We start from the raw sequence: 18,329 nt of genomic DNA on the forward strand, positions 1-18,329 counted from the left end.
TTTGCTTTCAGGCTAATAAAACTTTTGGTTGGCCTCGCAAGTTCACAATAATTATCCCTGGTAATTTATTGTTTGATATTATAACTAATTTCGAGAAGTACTTTGCGGGTCACTCAAAACCTTCTCGCGGGCCATGGGTTGACCGCTCCTGTAATAGATCAATCATTCAATCGATCAACCGATCAATCCGGTTTAATTTACCCTCTCCAAATGTATAAAACATAGTATGAATATAATGTGGACGGTACATTTAAAGCTTATGAAATGTCATACGCCAGGGTTATACTCAAATACTGGACCGCCTCACTCCGTCTCAGAATTTACTTATTTTTTTAACAAAGACAAATCCATTATCGTTGATTCGCAAGAGCAAAGATCTAAAGAACCAGTAAGAAAGCTATGACTAATTACAAAACTCTAACACATTTCGCTTGATGGTTTTGCTAATATCGCTTTACCGGATTTTCTATATCGTTTTACCGTATTACCATATCAGGAGATCCGGAAAGAGGACACTTTCTGCAAATCACTAAATTTATAATATCGGGCGAGAAAACGGGTAATTTGAAAACCGTTACAGGAAGTACTGTTGCGTTAACTAAATAAGGTCATTTTTACAACTTGACCCCTAAAAGACCCTCTCGAACAGGGTTGTAATGACTCGAGTCATGACTCGACTCGAGTCAGACTCGAGTCACTATTTTCGGATGACTCGACTCGACTCGAGTCATTTTCTCAAAATACGGAAATGACTCGACTCGACTCGAGTCAATCACAGATTGACTCGACTTGGACTCGAGTCATTGCGCATGACTCGAAGCAAGTCATTGACTCGAGATTGAGACGGCGAAGACCAACATTTCATTGTAATTTCGTTTGTTGGTACTGGTGCTTGAAAATGCGACCAGAAACTGCTAAAAGTGAGGAAAATTTATATATCATAAATGCGAACCATTCAATATCACCAAACAGAGTTTAAAAAGTGGGTTTAGGAAGATTTTAACTGGAAACTGAGCAGTCAACACAATGACTTGGACTCGGACTCGAGTCATACAACCATGACTCGGACTCGATCCTCTGTTCGCTGACTTGGACTCGGACTTGACTCGGTGGGAATTGAAAATGACTCGACTTGAGTCGAGTCAAAAATAAAAAAGTGAGATTGACTTGTGACTCGGAGCCTTGTGACTTGGTTACAACCCTGTTCTCGAACGTCATGATTCCAAATCCTGCGTAATCTATGGCGCTTTCCTGTAAAATCGCCTGCCTGTCTAAGCTATAAAGGAGGACGAATTGCCAAAAAGAAGGACATTTGGGCGTACTCGGAGGATATTCTTGATTTCCTGAAAATGGAGGACAAATACTCCTCAAGGAGCACGTATGGTAACCCTAGTATTATATCTATATGATTGTAAATTATTCCGGGGAAGTCATAACGGACCCAAACAAATTTTAGACTTTTGCGACTGCACTTTGCTAAAAATAGGCGGGCAGCCCAGCCGTACACGATACGTCGAAAAACCATGTGGCGAGATAGCGTTGGGGTATGATTCACCGCTGCAATATCCATGGGTTGTGCGTTAGAGTCCGACCGCAGTCGACTCCAGAATTCCTGCCTAAGTGTTGGAGGTTTATCTAGGCTCCTCGTCACCACGTGATCCACGCAAGCGGTTTCCTTTAAAAGGCCTAGAAGTGGGACGTGCTACAAGTCGATAAATACGGAATAAAAAAATAAAGAGTATCGGCCTGGTGTAAAATGGCCAATGTCGTCTAAACACCGTGAGTATCAAGCAAACAATCAAACATGAAAGAGCCATTTTGCTTCGCAAGCCCGAAGTTGATGCAAAGTCAATGGCTTAAAATATGTTACCCAGCGTACAGCGTTATCTTGTAGACTAAATGTCGAATTGTTACAAAGAAATCGTGGCAACTTAATGTTCCGAACAAATGCGCGTAACTTGTGATGAGTGCGCACTGCGCATTTCATGCATTGCATGTATTGAGTGCAATAAGCCTATATTTCCCAGTGATATTTGGAAAGTTATGGAGAAAATTGTTGCCAAGGCAGGAGTAAAGATCCGTAGGTGGTCGGTAATGAAGGACTTCCTACTTTTCCGAAGTACTCTAGTAGTTTTCCTCTACTTCTAGTATACTTACTCAAGTAAATCTGATTTTTCGCTACTCCTACTTCGTAATATTTTGTGATTTACTCACTTTCTTATCGTTATTTACAATTTATAAAGTAGAAGTATTATATTCTTCCAATGATAAAGAGAGAGAAAGGTAAAATTCAAAGACTGTTGAAACTTTGTTGTACTTTCTGGTATTAACCGATAGCACGCGTGTAACTTTGTAATATATGTTTCGTATGCTGCTCTATGAATATGACCAATCAAGGTTTCGAGGCTTCTACAGTCTAAAAGCGAAATTATTATTTCCGTTTATAAAATCACTTTTAGTGGCAAGGAGCGTATAATTTCAATACTGGAAAAATTATATCCCATAACACGACTGAATCACTAGAATTAATACTATATATTAAGATTCGAGCCCGAATCAATTGGCCAGTGGTTCTCACTTCTCAACCAGCGTGCCACGACACACTAGTGTGCCGATTGGACTGGTCAGGGTTGCCACGAGAAAATGCGGTAAACAAGGTCGGCGTACAACAGAAATTTAGGAATCCAAATTCTGAGTGTAACATAACCGGTTGTTATATTATTTACCCGCTCAAGGTCAAGATAAACAATGAACAATGCTATGCAATGAACACGGAGGGAATCATCAATGATATTGCGACTACAAACTGTACACTGTGAATTAAACTCGCACCTCCATCGCATGAGTTGTCATGACAGTGGTCTGCGAAACGTGCAGCATATACCAGAAACTGTCCAACATATTCTACTGACGTGTCCTCGATACGATCACCAGAGACAATATCTAAAAAATGTAGCTTAACGTAGCAGTGTGAGCTTCAACTTGAAACGTCTGTTATCTGATCCGCGCATGGTTATTCCGATCGTAGAATTTGTTGTATTGTGTAGACGTATCTGATTTAACTATACCTCCCTCAGGCCTGTTGCACAAGACCTTAGTAGTCGAGCACCATAAAACCAATTATACATACATATGCAATTAACAGCGGGATGTCGAGACGACGAACTACGGTTTCTCAATGTGGCATCGCCTCAAAATGTCAGTGTTCGATCGTAATCTTACTTTTTTAGGCTGCCCTGGTCTTTTCGTTATTTCCCGTATAGATTGATAGGGTATTTCTCTGTTTTTTGTTTGTTTGTTTGTTGTATAACCGCCGTGATCACAGCGACTTGGGGGGAGGGTCTCAGATAAATCGGCGATTAACGATCTTGGCAAACCTTCGCCATCTATGGTCAATGGTCATTTTACAAAAGACCGATACTGCTTTTTATGATTTCTGAGATACCTACTTATAGCACGGTTCAGTTTCGCTCCAGACTTTTTGTACGGCACCGCTTATACAGATTGGATGGCGAGGAGGGGCCTCCAACCTCCGACACTTAAGAAGGGATTCTGGAGTCAATCTCGGTCGGACTATGCAACCCGCGACCCATTTGTTTTACAACGTTGCAACATACCGCTACGCTACTCACCACTCTGGGTAGCCGCGAACTATTTTTTTTCCCTTTGAGAGGGTCCCGCGAGGTCGCAAAAATATTTTTCACGATATCGCCGCTATGCCATTCACGTTTTGTACATACTACATACATACATTTCCCAGGGCAATAAAGGCCCTTTACATCAATTCTTCATATCCCTGGCCCAAGCAAGTACAGCATCCCGTAAGTGCAACAGTGTACTACAGTAAGGGGGTTTCCGAATCGTTGTTTTCGTTACTAACGTCCTTTGAAATATTGACATTCGTTCGCCTTCTATATTATTCTGGCAATACGCCCCTGATTGCAGCGTTGAAATTGATAGCATTATTATTTTGACGAACTCAACTAAGTGGGATTTCGAATCAGAAATGTATCAAGAGGCAGGTTTGCAATGACTCGAGTCGCACTTCCATATTGACTCAATTTGACTCGATTCATTTTCTTAAAAACGGACAATGATTCGAATCGACTTAAGCCAATTTGTGCACTGACACGACTTGTAGGCGAGTCATTGCACGTGACTCGACATTTTGATTAATTTCTTGAAGAATAGGCGCATAAACCCAGTTGTATCTGTTTGAATAAACATGTTGAGAATGAGAAAAATGAGCATATTATGAATGCGATATCTTCGATATCAACCAAGAGTTTCACAGAAGTCAATTGCACCCGTTTTCATCTCAATAATGAACACTGAAGTCTGTGACTTCGATTTGGGCTCGAGTCTCATGACTCGGACTCGACCCGTTGCTCCCGACTTAGACTTAGACCTAACTCGGCGGGAATTGAAAACGACTCGATTTGACTCGAGGCAAAACTATAAAAGTCATATTGATTTGTGACTTGATTATAACTCTGTCAAGAGAACATCGAAGTAATGACGAAAATGCTATCCCGAGAGTATCCAATAACAATATACAAATCGAAGATACGTTTGTTGTTTCAACGCGTTCTGCAAGCCTGTCGGTAATCCATAATTACTATATGGTTCCGGTGAACCCTGATCCTTTTTCGCACTAACAAAATGGCCGATTGAGCCTCTCCTTTCTTATCATGCAGCGAATCACTATGATTATCTAACCGTAGCATGCTGTCCCCTTGCTTTCCTATGGCGAGTTTCTTGCCCTCTACAATTTTTCGGGTGACTGCGGCCGCCCTATTCCCAGAGCTCGCGCATCTCCGTATCGTGTTTACCAACAGCGGTACAGATTTGAGCCGCTTGACGTACTTAACATAACACATAAATAGTAACTCCATAGTTTCCTATACACCAAGTATGCGGCGGCAGACAGACTGACTTTTGAAAGATAAATAGTAAGAAAGTTAATCTGTCACGCGTGAAGACACCCGTTCCGTTTTCCACATAGATACTTTCATGATGGATACGACTCTCGGCTGCGGGCTTCCACTTTCCATAAACACGTTGACTACCCAAAACAGTGTTTTATCATCATCAAAACCAACTTTCTAACATAAAAGTGCGCCAGCTTGTTAAAGAGTGCGGTCATTAATAGTCGAGATGCGTAGGAGCGCGCGCCACAATCGCTATCTTCTGATGACTCGCCCCTTCTAATCCGTCGGTGTGCATCTTATGTCAAGTGAGGAAACACGACTCGTGCTAAAAAGTGGATAATTCGTGAATCAACTCGACTCTGTTACTGAGTGCCGATATGGCGTACTTAACCATAGGCACCAGGTTATGTGTCACAGCAAGACCAAAAATTATGTATGAGCATTGGAAATTCTTGCAACTATATAAAATGGTAACACATCCGTAGCTTTGTGATGTTGTTGCTTAGCTATACATGGCATATCAACTACATTGGTCATTTTACAATAGGCTCTTTTGATTCCGTATCTGCCGACTTGTCATCCTCACAACGCTAATAATCCGTAATTCAAGTACGCTCAAAACTTCATTTTCTTTACACAGCCTCAGCCACAACATGCAAGAGTATAACGTGGTTCATTGATTTCTATAGTGGATGCATAGTATGGATGTGGAATGTGGATGGCTGGATGCATTGCTTACAGCCTGAAACTTGAAATTTCTTGATTGTTTTCACCGTCACAGTTACTGCGTATGACCATGACCAGCCTTGGACAGCCGGATAATTCTAGTAGTTGTTTAATGAGACTAATTAGAGCGACATGCCGGTAATCTAATTCTAATCAAATTTGTGGAATGTTTCTTTGCTCTAATTGGGATTTTAACAATTATAATAAATAACATAATTCATATTTCGTGTTTACTTAATGCTACAGGATAACTGTATAGTGCGAAACGAACCCGGTTTGTTGTACAGACATTTGCCATTGCTTAGGATAATGAACTGTGATTCGATATCAACTCAACTTCATTCAATTTCCAATTCAATTCCAATTCAGTAATTCTAATCTGATTTGGAAAAAAGCTATGCAGCTATAGTTCCAATTATTGTCTAATTAGGAAAAGCTGTAAATTTTCTAGTTATCCAAGTCTGCATATGACCCGACTATCTCGTTGAAGTCGCAAATGTAATAATTTGACATGGAGCTTGGGTAGAAATAAAAAGTCCAAATGCAGCTCCAGTTCGATCTTTCTTTAGATTTGTAAAACCTACTCATTCTACTCATATATGACTCACTACAAGTGCGGTGACATCATATTTGTTGCGAATAGCTCGCTAGCATTTGTGATTAATCTGCCCATTACCCATGTAATTCTCCCAGCTACGAACCGTCATGTACGGATTATAATTCCAAAAGCATTCCTGGCACAAATCATAGCAGGTCTGATAAGATTGATTCAAATCATATATATTGTGGTTGTGGACTTGTGGTAGTCGGAAAACCATGTTTCGTGGGGGGCAGATACCTTATAGGCCTACATTATTCTATTGCATTCCCGATGTCTTATTCCTATATGGTTATAGGCTATTATACTCTTAAGCTAACGTGAATGAGATGACTATCTCCAAGCATTGCCCGGATATGATATAAAACTGACATCTGAAATTGAACCATCTACGATAGAACGGACATACGACACTAATCTACCCAACAATGATCTAACTTTGTAATCCGAGTACTGTCCAGTCCATATTTACAAACTTACCAGGATTTGACATAGAATAATGAATATTTTCCATGCAGTACTATAAGGGTTAGGTGATGAATCTTTCCGTCATTGGGCGCTAAAATTACGAGCCAATTTCATTACATAACACATATTATATGAAAGACGCCCTCCCGCCTATCATAACATGAAGGCCTACTTTCTAGGGCAGGCGTATCAAAATCAATTTGGGTCGCGGTCCGGAATCAAATCCTTCAGTAGGGTGCTCATTATCGAGACTATACGTAATATATAGAGGATCTATTTATATACGTCACATATATTAAGGAAATATTCTAACAACAATGTTATCCGCAAACATTGGTAAAACATTGGTCAAAATACATTGATTGGCCAAAAAAATACAGTTAAAAAACATTGAAACTTACTTCATTGATCACGACGATTTATGTTGACATATTTATATGCTCTCTTTGTATGACTCGTAATAATGGTGTTGCTGGTAAATGGCCTTGTGTACGCATAGCTTGGGAGATTTGATGAAAATATATGTACCGCAACTGACATACTACGCTATTAGACTGAAGGGCCTTCTAAAGTTGAAGCCTATTGGCTGAGCGGTGATATATGGCATCTCCAGTTATTTAAAATAATATATCAAATACAAATTTCTAGCATTTCATTCTTCGACCAACGCAACATGCATTCTGCAGCGATCCCTGACCGTTCAACCGTGAAGTTTATATCTCGTCTATTTATCTATAATTTATCGCGTCGTATTCTGGCAATAGATTATTATGATTACATCCTGTCGTAATTTACTTCAGGTATAAAATGCCACCATTCGAGATAATCGAGTTATGTAGCTAGTCAGCTAAACCTATTACTTTACTCTAATTCTACCACAGTAATCCCTAAATCAATGCAATACAACGGTATATACTTGTCGTGTCCGCCCCTGCAATAAACGCAATATTGCGATTGGACGATGACAATGGGTCATATGAATATGTCAGACGGTGGTTGTCTTGAGAGAGTATTATTTGCTTGAAAGTATATTTCTTTATTTCATATCTGGGCTCTTGATGAAAATGGGCTGTGTATTACGGGAAATCTGTAGTTAATCAGCAGAGCATCGCGGGTCGGATGAGACCGTCCGGCGAGCACTATCTTTGATACGCTTGTTCGAGGGATATCGGGGTAATTCCAATCAGCAATATTACTTGACATAACTGTGACTCCTAATCACTACCGCTTTGCAGTTACGTCACGTTGCGGTTTCTGTGGTTTTGGCCGAGATACCGTATAATCACCGTACTTCAATTATTACGTATGCGCAACGATGACTATGCCGTTAAGTGGATTAGTCTTCTGGAATAGATAAACAATTATTCGAGTCGCGTGCGGAATGACGACGTTATAGTTTATCTATCATCTATATCTAATTAACGTAAAGGGGCGGTACGTATCGAATCGTAGTTAGCGACAGTGTATGCAGCTCAGACAAGAGTTTTAAAACGGTCCAACTGTCAGAATGAGATCGTTCCGACCCGGTTTACGCCAACTTATTATTTTATACTAGTTATACTTCATACTTTTCAATTTTTAAACAAAACTAAGCCTAGAATATCTATATTCTTTAATTATTACTTGGAAATATCTATTCCTCATTGATTAGAAATTTACATCTTTACTTCTACTTCTACTTGAGGACCAATGATGACGACTTTCACCACCTCTCTATATACATATGACCAGAGGTGGTCAGTAACGAAGTACTTCTACTTTTTGAAGTACTCAAGTAGTTTTCCTATACTTTGCAACTTACTCAGGTAGATGTAATTTCCCGCTACTTCTACTTCGTAATATTTTGTGATCTACTTACTCACTTTTCGCTATGTTCAGTTTGTCAAGTAGAAGTAGTTTAATCTTCCAAACCTGAGGAATTTCGGGGGTGTTTTCACAAAGTATCAACATTTAATTTCCATAAAAGTTGAGTAAAGCGAAGAGCTTTCGCTGCGCTTCGCGCACAGTGGATATGGTGTGACCAATATGATTTCACAAAAGTATCGGTGAATATAATTTAGGTAGCGGGTTGCGTGGTTCCGTTCACACCGTATTGTCGCCCATATGAAATATTTCATCACAGTATAAATGGCTCATCATAACGTTTAAAACTGATGTTTCGCAATCTGGTATTTACTTATCATATCGTAATCTAACTCAATTTGCAGCATTTGACAATCCATGAGAACGAATTGCAATCGTTTTCACAACTACTTACTTACTTGAGTAGAGTTAAAGTCAGTCAATTCTACTTCTACTTCAAGTATTTTAGGTTGCTTATGGAAGAAGTATTTCTACTCGTACTTGAGTAGATTTTTTCGTTGCTACTTCAACTACTTCTACTTGAGTAGCTTTCTTGACTACTTTGACCACTTATGCATATGACGATACTAAAAGGCATATGAGTGGGTATCTGAACGAGTCGCGACAGACCAAAGACCTGATTAGTAACATGACTTCCCCGTTTGGCGCTCAGCATTACCGGGATAGCAGGGGGAGTGGTACAAGCCTAACAAGGCTATTTCTGCTCCTTCCTTATCCAGCGGCATATTCACATCATGCACTCATGGTATGAATATGCATAATTGCATATGCTCAGATTGTGTGCGTATATATCATGAGTGGGTGCATTGCATACATGTATAAGCCGCAAAACACACACCAAGGACAAAAATATACAACGCCCTATTCCCCTCTCCTTCATAGCATTGATTTGGTATATCTTATTATGCTTTTATTTTTCTAGATTTTTATACTGTCTGAACTGAACCACGGCTTCTGACTGAAAAAGTAATATTAGAATTCCGGTCGCGCATGATTGAGCCCAGCAGAGTTCCGAATTAGCGAGAAATACACTTCTGCCTTAATACGTGTCGCGATGGACTTCGCTCCATAATCGTGCGGTAAATCAGACTGATTTTCTCCAATTTCGATCAAAGAACACTCGTGTCCTCCTGTTTTAGCATATTGGGATCATGCATGTCTCAGAATTCACAAAGCCGATCGGAGCGAAAAGGTTCTAAAATCTGTGGTCGCCACAACACGTATACTTATGCTTTTGGCGAGCTTCGTGAAGGTATACAGTTATACTCCAATATATAATTGAATAGTATATTCATATTGGAATGAACCTGTATAATTTCGCCTGGCACTCAATATCAGGGGTAATCGTCAGCAACTAGTAGAGAATTGGAAATAACATTACATATCGACAATCGTATTACCAAATAAGACGTCCCAACGTCCTCTAAAGCTTGGACGCGGCTAGAATTAGTGTCGGATCAACATCGCTAGTATTAGGATGGAATCGCGAGTTTTGCTGATGCTTAAATTGTTTTATTAAGCACTCAGATCTCAATTGCGCGTGATGCGGATTAGTTAACACTTTGACTGCCAACAATCCTAAATATAGGATTTTACTCAATCCCATAAACTGCCAGCGATCCTATATTTAGGATATTTTTGAAATGAGTACAGTAAAGTCTGGAATTGGTTTCATCCCCGGATTACGGCTGTATCCGAGGCTACTGAATAGGCTTGTTGTCATAAACCCCCATTTTCGTTGCCGGAAGTATTTTTTTAAAATCACATTTGCATACAATAGGTCAACCTTTTTTTGGTTTGACCACTAGGTGGCTTTTCATAAAATGAGCAGCAAAAAAATTGAATTATTTTTATAATTCCTTAATGTTGAAAAAAATTTTTTTTTTCATAAGTTGTGCAAGGTTTGCACTTATCAGCACGCCCGATTCCAGCCAAATATCCAACTAGTCGAAAATTCATTGTTCGCTGGCGTTTACTGGCAATTTCCATAATAGGCCTTGGCAGCTAAAGTGTTAAATACTTGAAATAGGGGTGAACTAAATCGTTAAAAATCTCAAAGAAGACACCGTACCTGTCGAGTGATCGGGTTTATCTGTCAGCGAGACTACGTTTTCCTGTTTCAAAACTAGCCAAATTTTATTGACTTGCAAATATATCGTTTTGCAAACGCAACCAATCTGTACATTCTTTCGGATTTGTCGACTTTTGCCGATGCAAAAACTAGCTCTCCCTACCCCAGAGCGTTACTGCATCGTTATAAGATAAGGCGGCCGACGAAGGATCTGCAAGGGATTTTCAGAGTCGTGGGTCGTGGGAAAATATATCGACTTACAGATTGGTACCGCCCCCCACTTTGATTCCACACCGTGACGAAGCGGGGGATTGCACTTACGGGTAATTGCAATCTCAGCTGGGTTAGTAACTTAAGATCATGACTGAAGTTTAACGTAAACTGACAATAATACGGCTAAGTTGTGGCTCAACGACACAACACGGGATGCGTGGCGCCTACTAAAACTACCCAAATAGTCTCAGCGTCTCAGATCCCAGCGCGACTTTTCTGTGTCTTTATGTAACCCGTCTTTACGTTGCCTTAAACCATTGATATTTTCTAAATAATCGGATTCGTCTTGAATCCCAGTGATATTCGAAATGGTAGGAGATTGATCTGGTGGTGATTCCCGTTCCTGAGCTATCCGGGATTAACTCACGTGCGACGTGTGTACAATCCTATTTGTTTCAAACGAATGGGCGTATTACGACTGTCCCTGAACCATCAACGTTTTTGTCTGCTTAATATGGACTGTGAGCAGACTTGGACAACTTTATGAATATAGTTGTCTAATTTAGAACAGATGCCGGTAATCTATAATTCTAATCTAGATTATCAAATGTTTATTTGCTCCAATTCTAATTCTAATCTAATTTCTGCTTTTCCTAAAAATGCTAGAGGGGAACTGCAGTACGAACCGAGCTAAGCTTGGTGTACAGACATTTCCGGTTCTCGTGCTTATGAGGAAGAACGCTGACTTGATATGAACTGATCTTTATTCAATTTCCAAGTTTTCTCGAATTCAGTAATTCTAATTCTAATTTAATTTGATCCATATGTTATAGTCCAAATTGGATGAGAATTATCGCCACTAGCTTCCATCGCCTCTGTCCTATGCAGAATGTCCTGTCCACAGATATATGAAGACGAAATATTTGCCAATAAACAGCAACCCAATTATACGAAACAGGATTTTTGTGACAATTGCTTACATAATTAGACTAATACTCAAGATCTATCAATATGCTATATACTGGGTTATCATATTTTCATATCCGAAAAAGAGGGCACTTTATTCAACTTTCAATAACAGATATAAAACGGGAACCTATACCTATAATTGGGATTATGTGTGTTGACTTTTTATTAGTTAACCTTCGCGGCAATGCCCGAAAACCCAGTTTTCACGTGTGTAGTTTGTGTCGTGTTGAACTTTTATAGTGTTCGCTGTCTAATCGCCTGAAACTCAAAGCAGAATAAGAGGACGGCATGTGAAAAAAGAGGACATTTGGGCGTCCTCAGAAGACATTTTACCTTTATTGAAACAAGAGGTCAAATCCCCCTAAAAGAGGGCATTTGGTATCCCTACAGGGTATCCCTATATGGTATCCCTATATATTTGACAACTATTAGAATAAAAATTTCTTTTCAAAGCGCGATATTCTAGAAATCCAACACTTAGATATATTGTGGCCCATCTCGATCATTTGCTACAACGGTGGTCAGTAAAATATTGGAAGATTCATCACATAAAACAGTAATTAATAGAATATAACAAGTATATTATACGTCCATAACCCTCATCTGCCTGTATACTGGGCGCATTGATTCGCTAAAGATCCTACTCCTTGAAACAATAACCGGTATATATTGTCTACTTCTGGAAATCTGGAATCAGACGCTGTGTTTCCTTTGATTGATATGCAATATGATGCAATTGTCTTCTGTTTTACGGCGGATACCCGTACTGTCGTAACACACTCAATATATATGTGGTACCGGCACTGGTTTAGTCGAGACAGGGACAACTGAAAAAAATTTCACATTTTTTGAGATGAGTTCATTTTTTCACGGAAATTTCAGTTTTAAATCTTTACTTGATTAAACCAGCAAGTAGAGTTGGATGGCAAGAGAATTTTCAAATTAGATTAGAATTAGAGTTAAATTATAGCTTCACCGGCCTTCCAAATTAGACCAGAATTAGAATTATAGTTAGCCTACAGTTGTTTTTACAAATTAGATGAGAAATCGAAAACCAGGAAATTAAATCTACTTCAGTTCGCATCAAATAAGAGATCATTCTAATAAGCATGTGAATAAAAAATGTTTCCACAGCAAGCTTGGCTCGTTTTGTATATGCGACTATATACAGTTCTCGGTAACATGTTCATTAGGGCTCTTCAAAAATGACTTTTTTTCTCAAATCGTACTGGATACTTTATAAAATTGTCAGATTAGCTAATTTTAGCCTACACACAAAATTTGGTTCAATTCCAGCCAGTAACCGCTTTGCTACAGGAGAAGAAAGTTTCTATTTTTTATATAAAAATAAATAATAAAAATGTTGAAAATTTTCTGTTAACCCCGTGAAAGTGTTAGGCTGTCTATAGAAACGATGCTCACCAAATTTGGTTCAATTCCAACCAGTGGAAGCGGAGTTATTGCCGTCGAAAAATTGTGATTTCAATAAAATAGTATTTACGGTGGCCGATCCTTTGTTTATTTACTATAGTTGTGCTCACCGTAAATACTATTTTATTGAAATCACAATTTTTCGACGGCAATAACTCCGCTTTCGCGGGTTGGAATTGAACCAAATTTGGTGAGCATCCTTTCTATATACAGCCTAACACTTTCATGGGGTGAACAGAAAATTTTCAAAATTTTTATTATTTATTTTTATGTAATAAATAAAAACTTTCTTCTCCTGTAGCAAAGCGGTTACTGGCTGGAATTGAACCAAATTTTGTGTGTAGGCTTAAATTAGGTGACCTAACAATTTTATCACGTAGCCAGTACGATTTAAGAAAAAAAGTCATTTTTGAAGAGCCCTAATGTTCATGGGAACCGCGAATTGGATTAGAACCAATATGATCGCATAGAAACAGTTCACACATTGGATTAAAATTAGAATTGGGGCAAAGAAACATCTCACAAATTAGACTAGATGTTAGATCAACGCCAGTTCGCTCTATAATTAGTCAAATTAGATAACTAGAATCATCTAGCTTTCCAAGTCTGCTAGCAACCTTATACTTGATATAAAAACAAAAGCGGTATTCATTTCAATAATTCGCAGCATCAAAATATTGAGTTTGAAAACCGCCCGTACAGTCCAAGTTGTTCGCCGGTGGCTATACACCAGTGGTCGGGAACCTTTTTCATCCGAAGAGCCATATTGACCCTATATTTTCCATTTTAACTCCTAAAGAGCCATACATGCGAATCAGCTATTACGTCACAATTGAAAAATCGTGACGTAATCGTAGGACAAATTCGAAATTACTAAATGGGATTCGTCGTTTGCACCTATTTCCTCGGTAAAAACTCGTAATAATCATGCTGATCGTCTTATTGGAGTAATGAGTATGCAAACTTGAGTTACATAGATCTTTTGCAAGTTATATATTTTTATTTGATTTGAACTGAGGGGCCGGTGATATTTTGTGAGGCTCAAGACAAGTAACATTTAGAATTCCAACAGACGTAGACAACAGTAAAAGTATGAATATACTTTTTACACGCTTTTTACAGTTTATGCATCTTTTGATGTTGCATGCTGGTATTCCTTATGGCTTTGTAGTTTGGTTGATAATTGTTGTTCATACAAAATTTGAGACTTTCTTCAGTTATACGAGATCGTAGGCTCGTCTTGATGCTTCTCTTAAATGCGAGGACCCATGGTGATATACGTAGGTTGAGCCAGACATGGTCACTATACAGCAGTATACATACCCACTGTAATGTGTGATGTGTCAGTGACGTGGGGTCAGGGGAGGCAGGTGACGCAGCGCCTCACCTACCTACCAGATTTCGAACATTTTTACTACCAAATTGTTCGAAAACACAGCGCGAAAGGTGAGGTATGGCATATGTGAGGCACGGCTGGGCCATGCCTTACCTTACCTGTGATAGCGCAATTCGTCGTAAATTTCATGGAACTTATAATAACTGATATTAATCGAATGTATTTGTCGGACTGATTCCGATTCGATATCTCAATTTGGCGGTATTCGGCGGTATCATAACGTTGCGCCACTCGCCTATATTTTAACAGTTACTATAAAGCTACGTTGTCAATCAATAACATGGATGGCTAGGGCGTTGTTTATAGTTTGAACTTGTAATTGTGAATGTCTCTTCCACCCACGACAGTTCATTTCTCGCCGTAGATCAGGAAGAAAATGTGTATTTGTAAACTGCATTGTGATGAAGGCGCCGCCATGTCTCCTATAGTCTCTTTGATCAATCAACGTATCGTGCAATCCAGGATTTCGTGGCGGGTATATCGAAATCCGGTGTTATATTGGTCGCTGGTGATACAGTAGCTTAAATTTGTGGATTTTGAAAAGGGGGTCCGAGCCCCAAACCCTTAATACGCTACTGTATAAACTTCTCATAGACATGTTTATACTACCAAAATAACAATTATACTGGTGGTACTGATGATTAAATAACAAGTTGCTGCAGTTTTGATAAATTAGGCACAAAAACAAAAAATTCGAAAAGAGCCATATCTTATGCCTAAAAGAGCCATAGGCTCCCGACCACTGCTATAGACACTCCGTAAATATTATATATAAAATGTTTCTCAACCCAGACTGCAACGTCTCGCGACCCACTATTGACTAATCTCTGTTCTTCAACACGAATGCTGCCGATTTTCTGCTCTGGTATACAATTAATACGAAATTTGTATAATGACTATCTGCAACTGCGGGCAGTTCTTAAGCATACGCTATAGCCTTGGAGTCTCGCCTTCTTTAGTGAATAGATGCATTATTTGAATATATATCCAGCGTTCTATTTCGAACTTGAGCCATCCACGTTTAAAAATAGTTTCATTCGAAATTGATTCTTGGAACTTTGGTCTAATAGGTTATAGCCCTACACATGATTCTAAATTGGTGATCTTTGCCTATTTCGGGATATTCTACAGACAACATATTTAGTATATATTTTCAACATAGGTTAACTCTAAAAGCTGGTTCCTCGAACATTAAGTTGGGTGTGTATCAAACCTGGAGTGGTCGGTTCGTCATGTGCTGTACGGTGTTCGACTATATTCGTCATTTTACGTCAGCTTTCATTATGATTCCTGGTCTGCCGATTTATTTACTCATGAAATCATGTTATGGTGCTCATAACAGCGTTGGTCTTTTGCACCAATAGCCAAAAAATGTCACCAATTACACCTGCTAATTCAGTATAAGATATTCTCAGTAGAAAGTTAATAGTCAATAATTATATACGTTGTCCCTATAGGTATAGCTACAAAATCGATTACGTGTTGTAAGATAACAGGGCCTGTAAATTAATTGTCCAAGTTGAATGGGATTTTCTTTTGCTATGCACTGCTTCTTAGTATCCGTCGGCGCTATTCCAGTATAAGACAGTCCATCAGAAAATGGCTGACGTCTTCGATGACTCCAGAATGGCACAAATAGCCGTCGCAGAAACCACTATTTTATGGAGGTGTCCTAACTAACCTAACCGTAGGTTAGTTATCTATAGTCCATTCAATCCGCAGTGTCCCACTTTCGTCCAAAGCTTTTTAAGACATAGTGTACGTGGATCAGATGGCGAGGAAGCGCCTAAATAAGCATAGGTAGGGAACGTACCAATGGGGCTGCATTGAAAACAAACATGTTTAATATCTGTTTTTGTGATGATGTCACAAGTCTTCATTTATGACGTTACAGTGGATTAAAGTTGTTATATGGTTCTTTAGGATTTCCAACCCCTGTCCTAAACTAGGATTATCATACGTCCTTAATTTGTTATAGAAATTGAAAAGGTCCCCCGAGGACGCCCCACTGTCCTCCTTTTCGGTAATTCCTCCCCATTTATAGCCTTGACAGTCAGGCGATTGTACTGGCACAACTAAAAACGCCACAAATTACGTGACATGTGGATTGCGACGGCTATGATGACTAAAAGAAGGTCAACAAAAACAAAAATTATGCTAGGGTGGGTCTTCCGTGGTCTTCTTTAGACAAAACATATTTTCCGTAAATATTTTAAAATAATCCTTTCTCTGTCAGAGGAAACGAAATTGCAGATCGACTTGCAAAAGAAGCCACAAACATTGCGCATGAAGTCACGACCGACGATCCACAGCTAACAGACGCGAAAGCCTTAATGTTCCATCATTGTAAGTCGATCTGGAATGGGCAATACCAAAGTACTGACCAGGGAGCAACGTATCGTGAATACCGACCTAACGTCGACACGACAATTCCAAGACAAGTATCGCGAAGAAATGAATCCACGTTATTTCGGTTACGAACGGTACACTGCGGATTGAATGGACATCTCCACAGAATAGGAGTGTCTGCGACACCTCTTTGTGCACATTCTGGAGTTATCGAAGATGTGCGACATTTTTTGATGGATTTTCCGGCACTGGAACCACGCAGACAAATACTAAGAAACAGTGCACACCGAAAGCGAATCCCATTCAACTTGGAAAACTTATTGACGGACATCAATATATTACAACACGTGATCGACTTTGTAGCATCATCGTGGCGACGTATATAATTACCGTCATTTGACTTCCCAATGAGAATATCGTGTACTGAAATTGTTATGTAGCTTGTGTTATTGATGGAATTTATTGTCGTGTGGTGCATAAGACCACGTTGTTTTATGCACAATAACACAGTTTTAATAATAAATAATAATAATAATACCCCTTTTATCGTCCGATGTTATAAGTTTTTTGATTTTTAAGGAGTGTCCTCTTTTCCGTATCTCAGCATATGGTAACTCTATATACTTGAACGGACCAAAAATATATTTGTCCAGGACTACATCGCCATGCAGAATTTTTGCGGTTGGCAGTCATCGTCATCAAAACATCCATTCCGTTCCAGTTTTACTTAACTACGTGCTATAACTGTTGAACCGACGCCGATTTCTAGTGTTCTAATCATTCCATATCGCATATAATATTTCGCTTCGAGTCTCGAGAGTCAATTCACGTATCTGAAACGCCGAGTCAAGTAAAGTAATTTTAGCAAAGTGAGTCGAAAAACTCAAGTCGTGCGAAAAAGTTGACTCGACTTGAGTTACTTCAACTGTAAAAACGAGACTGACTTAGGACTCGAAACCTGTGACTTCGTCACAACCGTAATAGAATTCAATAATGAAACAAAAATCAATGCCCACCCACCCACCTCTCCACGCTGTCTGCCAATTCATACGTATCCTATGTTCATAACTCGTTCATGCTATTATTATATTCTCATAAGATCATTGGGGTTGCATTTAAAACCAACGGTGTTTTAAACAAGACCCTTTAACAAAATTGTGTTTTTTCAAGTTGTAAAATTATGCCATAATTGTGTAAATACTTTCCCAAAAACGTGTTGTATGAGCCTACAGACAGTTATCACCCGATATACCCGAAGTATATCGATATGGGATGGTTGGAACCCTCAAAATAGTCGGTTCAACATTAATAATA

At 39.1% G+C, this 18,329-nt stretch overlaps 1 protein-coding gene and 1 long non-coding RNA gene across 2 annotated transcripts in view; one reads left to right on the forward strand and one right to left on the reverse strand.

The window, feature by feature from the left end:
• Positions 1-2,295: 2,295 nt before the first annotated feature.
• LOC145440934 (putative serine protease 45) overlaps positions 2,296-18,329 on the reverse strand; it is a 30,898-nt gene continuing 14,864 nt past the window's right edge. The window contains exon 8 of the mRNA XM_080318713.1: positions 2,296-5,256. Coding sequence (XP_080174839.1) covers positions 5,233-5,256 — 24 coding nt within the window. The 3' untranslated portion in view covers positions 2,296-5,232. The remainder of the gene's footprint in view (positions 5,257-18,329) is intronic.
• LOC145440966 (uncharacterized) lies at positions 13,432-17,045 on the forward strand. Its single transcript, XR_013915663.1, has 2 exons — positions 13,432-16,828; positions 16,903-17,045. It is a non-coding gene; the product is annotated as an uncharacterized LOC145440966 (long non-coding RNA).

This window comes from Botryllus schlosseri, chromosome 6 (assembly GCF_051294905.1).
Source record: "Botryllus schlosseri isolate E-star chromosome 6, Bs_hap1, whole genome shotgun sequence".
Lineage (NCBI taxonomy): Eukaryota > Metazoa > Chordata > Ascidiacea > Stolidobranchia > Styelidae > Botryllus > Botryllus schlosseri.